At 31.1% G+C, this 8045-nt stretch overlaps 1 protein-coding gene across 1 annotated transcript; it reads right to left on the bottom strand.

The window, feature by feature from the left end:
• Positions 1 to 2482: 2482 nt before the first annotated feature.
• LOC107010547 (1-aminocyclopropane-1-carboxylate synthase 3) lies at positions 2483 to 4650 on the bottom strand. The gene is made up of 4 exons (XM_015209837.2): positions 4313 to 4650; positions 4070 to 4201; positions 3793 to 3953; positions 2483 to 3701 (listed from the first exon to the last, which is right to left on the bottom strand). Exons 1-4 carry the CDS (start codon positions 4457 to 4459, stop codon positions 2732 to 2734), a joined length of 1410 nt encoding a protein of 469 aa, XP_015065323.1. The 5' UTR covers positions 4460 to 4650; the 3' UTR covers positions 2483 to 2731.
• Between the last annotated feature and the right edge of the window lie 3395 nt (positions 4651 to 8045).

The following is an 8045-nucleotide window of genomic DNA, read 5'->3' on the forward strand; positions in this document are numbered from 1 at the left end:
TATATATATATATATATATAAAATACAGAAAATTTATCATATATATCGTGTAATTTTTTTCGAGGGGGTTCAACAAGGTGGTCCGCTCCTGATTATATATATGCATTATTTGATTTGATGCATTAAAAATAAAATGCCTCGAAAATTATTTACAAAGATACATTTCACTATTATGGTGGAAAAGATATAAAACATGTATTTTGAGGGGCAATTGGGTCTTTAATTGAGTTAATGCATGCATTAAAAGCATTACATTTCTAATATCTACAAATCCATAGCATTGACAATACACACCTTAATGCACAATAGAGAGTAGGTAGAAAAAGAGTATCAAACAAGGTACTAGTGTCTAGTAATAATACACAAGGCTAATGAATGCATTATTTTTTTAATACACTTTACCAAATGACCCTAAGTGTATTACACACACTATTAATGTATTTCTCAAACTAATAAGTGAAAGTTTATGTATGAAACTCACATCAATAATAATTCTATTATGAATGTTAAAAAAAAGACAGTTAAAATGTTTTTAACATTTACGTCTTCAATTTATCTTATTACATGCAGTTACTAATTAGCCATCTGGAAAGTGTATGGTTAAGAAAAAGTATTCGGGGCTAATTATAGTGCTACACCTACAAACTTAATGTAGATTATAGACCTACTTCTTTCGGTCATAATTTTGTATCAACCACCACTACTTGTACACCTCCCTGAAAAATCTTGAAAATAGTCAACATAAAAGATATATAAAAAAAATATTCGGAGAAGAAGCTACTTAATTTGTTAAGCAATATTTGGAATCTTGTATTTTTTATATTCAACCACTATACTTTACTCTTCTATGATAATAATAATAATTACACTTGTATATATACAAACAAAAATTTTGTCAAGCTTAATATGATTTCAAATAATGTGGTGGGTGAGAAAAATAGTAATTCAATAAGGAGTGAATATAAAAGGAAAAATAAACTTTCTGTGGTCCTATTCAAATTTCAGTCGGAACATTTATAAAAACGGAAGCGTTGAAAATCATAATGATTATGCCAAGTAAATTTTGCACAAATGTTTTTACATATATATAAAGTATATGATGACCGCAACATAAGCTAAGTTGTAGCGCTCAACTAAACACGTGAAGATCCCAATGCCCATTAATAAAAAATATACTACCAATTATTACTCGACTCAAATGATCAAGTTTAACACATATTCCAAAACCGATCTTTGTGAACCAGCAGTTGACAGCAAGAACAAAACTAATGGCCGCGTGGATTCTCTTGTAACTGCTCATTTTAGTTGTCGTGATTATTCAAAATAAATCATTCACACTAATTGTCATTTTAAAAAAATAATCGATTTATGTGGAGTAAGATTAATTATGTGATAAGCGATGATATTAAATTAAAATAAAAAATACTTTAGTCACATTCTTTTGTTATTTGGCCAGTTCCTCCATTGTTGGTACAAGAGAATCAAAAGTCAAACAAGGTAGGAACTTCTTTTGTGCGACTCAGAAGATCTTCTCCATCAATAGAAAGCTATAGTATTATAATGTTAACCCCCCTTCCCTTCGTACATTTATAGCTCTGCTGCGATAGTTAAAGGAAGTTCGACATCTACTATATAAATATATAAATTTATTTTAATCATGTATAAATAATATAATTTTACATCGAATGAAGTTCGGATGAACCCTTACCTGCTGCCACTCAGTTATATATGTTGATGAATAACTAAGTTTATAATATATTTTTTTATTACAAGAAAATAACACTTACTATATTTTAAAGGCGTGCAAAAGAAAAACACATATCCACTGAAAATAGACCAGTGGCAGGTGGGTGTAGTCATTAACAACAACACTCAAATATACAAAAATAAAAGTAGTACTAATACCAGTAGAAAAAAGAAAATAACAAAATCTTAAAAACTTTGCAATTACTTGCAAGCAATCTATTTCTTTTTTTTCAACTCTTTCTCTATCGTTTCTTTTTAATCTTTTTTTGTCCAAGAATACAGGCATAGTTTAGTGTTATCTCATTGCAACACCCAGAAAAGAATGGTTTTAGAAACCTCAGAAGTAGAATAAAAAACACATTTGTCTTCTGACTATTATTTCTACTTTGGACCCACCAACGAGAATGCTGCTTTTACGTATTGAACAATGTCGTATTTTTCTCCTCCATATTCTACGTATATATTTCCAAATGCCAATAGGATAAAAAGTCGGTTGATGAAATAAAATAATATTGGCAAGTAAAGAAACCGGCCAACGTCCAACGTTAGGCATGATAGGACACGTTGTTTTCCCGTTAATTCCGCCTCTACCATGTAATTATTTTGTGTATTATCATAACATGAGGAATCTACAATAAATGTAATAGAATGTATCAAAATTAAAATAGCATGTTGTAATATCAATATACTCATCATGTGATGTAAATAATGAACATACCAAGAAAGATTTCTGATATAATGTAGTAGTTTGAACATTTCGAGAAGATTTGGTGCAGATATCCAATCTTCAAGATGTTAATTACATAAAAAAAATATGAAAAACCACTGCTCGTCCATCACATGGACAGAGTGCACCCTCTAACATTTAAAAAAAAAAAGTAAAGTATTTTAATCATACAAAAAAATATTTGGTGAACTCAATATGTGAATATTGAGAAAAAAAATAATCTGGATTGTGGACAAGGGAATGTTCACACTTGCAGGACTATCGTTCTCTTTGTCGGTCATTGAACGATAGTCGAAAAACCCACTTGGAGAATGACTTCTTCTTTGAATTTGCGTTAGATTGTTGTTGATTGTGGTGATTAATTGTGTTGGGAGTAGTGGACTCGACAAAATCCTTTATACGTCGCATGGCTAAGTCTAACGTATCTTCGGACATGTTAGCGAAACATACACGGAACCAGCCTGGTTCGGTACAATGGCATGATGATCCAGGAGAAATGTTTAGGCCAACATCGTACACAATTTTCTTCCATAAGTCCATTTCAGCGTCAAAATTATTGGAACTTAGTAGATGTCTCATGTCTACCCAACAAAACAGACCGGCATTGCTTTCAAGGCAGTTAATACCAGCACTTTTAAGACCTTTAACAAGCATTGCATGTCGTTTCTTTAGCCTCTTCTGATTTTCAGAGATGTATTTCTTTGTGAATTTTTTGTCGGAGAGCATGCATGAAAGAAGGTACTGAGTTTGAGAAGAGACTAATCCGAAACTAGACATTTTTGTGGCCGCGGAGACAACCATCTCATCGTTGGAATAAATTGCACCAATGCGAAAACCGGGGAGACCGAGATCTTTTGAGAGACTGTAAACAATGTGAACTCGTTCCCAAACTTGGGTTTTCATGTAGTTCTTTTCAATTAGAACTTCCATGACACTAACGAAGCCTGGTGAGTTAAAAACAGTCCCTGAATAGATCTCGTCACTGATGAGGTGAATGCCTTTTTCGTCGATGAATGTAAGAAGAAGTTCAAGCTCGTTTCTGTTTAGTGTTGTGCCCAATGGATTTGAAGGGTTGGTCACTAGAACACCTTTCACTTTAAGGTTGCGCTTTTTCGCGTCTAGATAAGCTTCTTCAAGAGCGGATTCTGTAATTCTGAATCCGTTTGAACTTGAGCAATGTATTGGTACAATCTCCGCCCCAGTTCTCCATTTGAGGTCTCTATCGAATCTGTATTACATAATGCAATAAGAACATCAGTAAAGAAAAAAATAATTTTACTTTAAAATTTTACAATCAAATAGTATCACAGAGAACGTACCCAGGATAGTATGGGGTAGGAAGGAGAAAAGCATCGCCTTGGTTAGCTAGGCAAAACATAAGTGTCTCATTAGCGGAAGTTGCACCGGCTGTAAGAACGAGGTTGTTGGAATCAAAGCTTACTCTGTTTCCTCTGATTTCTGACATGAATTTTGTCATTGCCTGCATTATAAAAATAATAAACATAACAACGTAAGACAAATGATGTCACACATACGCAATATTTAATATATTTTTGTATTCATAATAGATGTGAACAATATATTAAAAATACGTACATTTTTGAAAGCAGGAAGACCATGATAATCTTGAAACAGAGCAAGTTCTCTAAATATTGATTCTCCATTTCTCTTAAACCCAGCTGCGTCTGGATTTTGTGCTAGCCATGACTCTAATAAATCAAATGAAAGCTGCGTAACGAAAAAAATAAAATTATTTTTGGTGCAAAGAATGTGAAAGCCGACAATCGAAGATGGGGATTCTTAAAAAAACAGAACTGTTTCAAGTGTTTTTCAAATTACCTGATTCTCTGCTAGACCCATCTGGATGATTCCTTTAGGATTTTGAATTTCATCGTATGGATTTTTCTCGTATTCCTGCCATCCTAAAAAGTATGAAGAATCTTGTCCATGAGAATTACACGTGGCTTTCTCTGACAATAGTTTCATATTTTCTGGTGTTACGAATTACTGGACTTTTATGTATATTTTGGGAAATAAATTTAATCTGTTGGTCGACTGGAATGTGCCAGCAAGAAAGAGTTGGATGTAATCGGATCACTTTGAATGTTTTTTTATTTTGTTGTTGTAAACAAAGTTTGATTTGGAATGAATTGGAGATTGTAGTTTATAGAAGAGAGCTAGGGAGATGTTGTTGCCATTTGCTGGCATAATGTATGTCTATATATAGGAATTTGTCAATCAAAGAAACACCACGTCAGCCAAACTACACATAATACTCTTAAATTCCTTTTTAATTAAAAAAATAAATAACTCTCTCTTTTCAATTATTCATCTAATTTAACGCGTTTAGCACCGTTTAATTTCAGTGTTTAATGTTATAGTAATTAAAGGACAATTAAAGTTCCTTGTTACCTAAGCGCACTAAAGACACTTACTTGGGATTTCAGCGTAGTACTTGTGAGTTATGTCTACCCTCTCCATTTATTTCTTTATCCTAATTTAATAGTATCACTTCCATTCCTCTCCTTATTGAGTAGGAGTAAGAATAAAAGTTATTGGAGTAATTAATTAATTATATCTTAATTCTCTAAAATGAAAATATTAGCAATTTAGCATATGATTATTGTGAGATATGAATCATTCGTGGGTGAGTTAAGAAAATCCAGAAGACAACAATGGGTAGAAGTAGAAATAAGCCCATCCAAAAATTGGACCGACGATGACCGTGCCATGGTCCATTTGCTCCCTCCTACTGGCCCATCTCTTACTGTTTGTCGGCCACTTATCCCGGTCTCCCCTCTCAAGTGGGGCTACAAAACCCAAAACTTGTTTTCTTAATTCTGAATACTTTTATTTTATTTTACTACGGAACATTAATTATTAAACTTTAATTCTCACCATAATTCTTTTATATAAACTTTAAGACTAAATCACTTTTTAGTATTAGTAATTTTCTAATGTCAAACATGATAACACGTGACATTCAAGGATTAAAGTCAACCTCGACCGTCAAATACCTGCCTACTACTGTGAAAACAAATCTTACGCACAGCTGTATGGATTAGTTCAATTTGGCTTTGCAGTTTGCACATATCAAACATTCACACGCTTAATGCGTTTACAACTAATTTGACATCCGATGTTCACAATTTTTTTAAATGGCTCAATTATACTTTGATAGAATTCAGATTCAATTTTATTTACATTTAGTTAAATTATATTTAAAATCTGGAATTGTCGTGGTTTCTAGCAATCCGAAAGTTGATTGTAATAAACGAGTGGAAGGGTAGAATTAATATATTCTGTTATCCTCCTGGAGCATTTTCGAATATGGTATATAAGTATAAACAAAATCTTTGTTTTGATATGGCAATGTAGAATAATGTAAGTACGGTAAAATTTGGGGTGTCAACCACTAAAGCTTAGAAATTTATCATACAAGGTAAATAAATGAATTCCGCCACTAGTATTAGCCAACTGTTTGTTTCAAAATGAATTGCGAATATTAGGAAAGGTGATGAGAGAATATTCAAAGAGCTTTGCAAATCATTTTTTACTTTTTATGTTGGAGTTTCAACCACCACTAAAGATCATATAATATATTGCAAACGGTAAACAAATTTATTCCGCCAGTAGTATATATCAGCCAACTGATTTAAGAGTTTGCGTTATAATCACACATGGCCAGAATAGTTAGAAGGGTCTTATTTGGTGTAGTAAAAAGATGTAAAGAGCAAAGGAACTCAGAATTTTTACCTTAACAAACATAGTAATAAATTTGTTGATATTAATATAGTACGTACTACAGTCCACATAGTACTATAAATTTGTTGAGTCGAACATATAGATGTATTGAAGGGTTTGGTTGGTACCGAAAGGGCGCTCCCAGATTTGGATCTCTTTTTGTCTCCTAATTACAAATTTGAAAAATCTTGAAAAGTGATCCTCGCTGTAGCAATGTCCGATTATTTGCTTTTTTGACTACTACACGATGGAAAAATTAACTTCTGCTTCCGGTCGATATTTTGACCAAAGTAGAGGGAATATAGATTCTATACATGATTCTGTTTTTTTTTTGTTTGGCATAAAACAATGTTGGTGATTAATTCATAATACGGTTCTCAACCACTTTTTAGGAGTATTAAGAAGTTATTTTTAAGTGACCTAGGCACTCTAGATTAACAAGAAAATTGAGAAAGGAAATACTACACTGAAATGTGAAATATTGACGAAATTAATAAAGAAGTCTATCTATTTAAAATATATTCAAATTAATCCTTGCCGTGTTCAAGAAGTTAGGTTGTGATATGTAAATCCTTAATTTTATTGAGATTAACTTATATCTACTGACGGTGGACATAAAGAATTACACCATCAGCTCATATTTAGAAATACTTATTTCTTTTAATTTAATTTTCATATTTAAAGATAAATGATTCTTTAGCTTCTTTTTTTAAAAAAAACACTCTCTATAAATTTAAGATTTTTTTGGAATAAAATTCAAATATTATTTATACTATCGAGTAAGAGTATTACTTAAAAAATTGGTTTGAGTATTACTTAAATAAATTGGAATACATATAAAGGAATATGGATCAAAGCTTATTTTCAATTAATTTTTGTATTATCGATCAGATGAACTAAGAAGAGAATCGAAAAAAAGAACTAAGCAGAGAAAAGTTGAAGCAATGAAAGCATCTATTAAAAAAAAATTACATGTTAGAAAGAAGACTTAATAAGTTATTAATAATGTTTTTATGAAATCAATTAGTCCAGATTTTAAAAAGAAAAAAAAAGTAAAAAATTACCGATTTGTCTCAAATTGCTTCAACGGTATTGATGGGAATGAGGTAAAAATAATGAGGACAAGAAAACACTGCAAAAAATCTGCTTATTTTTGGCTACCAAGAAAAATCCTAAATAAACTCATATAATTAATTTAGAGTTCAAATTATCGTATAATAATTTTTTTTATTGTTTAAAATTAATAATAAATAATATACTTTAAAAATAAATATTAAAATGAGCTGAAGATGTAATTTTTTGTCCACGTCAATAAATATAAATTAATCTCAAATTTATTATTATAGGTGTGGAAACGGGTAGAATTTGTAACAAGTTTCTAAAGTTTGCTCTGATTAAATTAAAACCTACGGAACATTAGTGGCCTGCATAAAGTCAACTGCTGGATTTGACCAAAGGAAAATGACTTTCATGCACTCTCTTCGTTAGAAAATAATAACTTTCTTTCCTCTTTAGTATATTAAAAAAGAATGATCTCTATTTTTGATAATATATTAATTTTAATTTTCTACGTGATACCATAGGATTAAATGATAATTTTATACAATTCACATAACTTTAATTTAGGACCACAAGATTCAAAATTCTTTTTTATTTTCTTACACTTTATGACAAGTTAAACCAAATCATTCTTTTTGAAATGGAAAACAAATTAATTAGGCAATGAGAAGTTGACATAATCGGTGACGCTATTTTTTCATTATCAAGTAATCACACACACAATTAAACTTAGATTACCTGCTATGTAACATATTGATATGACCAAAAA

The sequence above is a fragment of the Solanum pennellii genome, chromosome 2, assembly GCF_001406875.1.
Source record: "Solanum pennellii chromosome 2, SPENNV200".
NCBI lineage: Eukaryota > Viridiplantae > Streptophyta > Magnoliopsida > Solanales > Solanaceae > Solanum > Solanum pennellii.

Bases quoted from the DNA above. Each gene is read 5' to 3' on its own strand.
- LOC107010547 (XM_015209837.2), bottom strand. From the start codon at position 4,459: ATGAAACTATTGTCAGAGAAAGCCACGTGTAATTCTCATGGACAAGAT. The intron at 3,954-4,069 runs GTACGTATTTTT...TTTATAATGCAG, and splicing joins GTCTTCCTGCTTTCAAAAAT to GCAATGACAAAATTCATGTC. The intron at 3,702-3,792 runs GTACGTTCTCTG...TATGTAATACAG, and splicing joins CCTACCCCATACTATCCTGG to ATTCGATAGAGACCTCAAAT.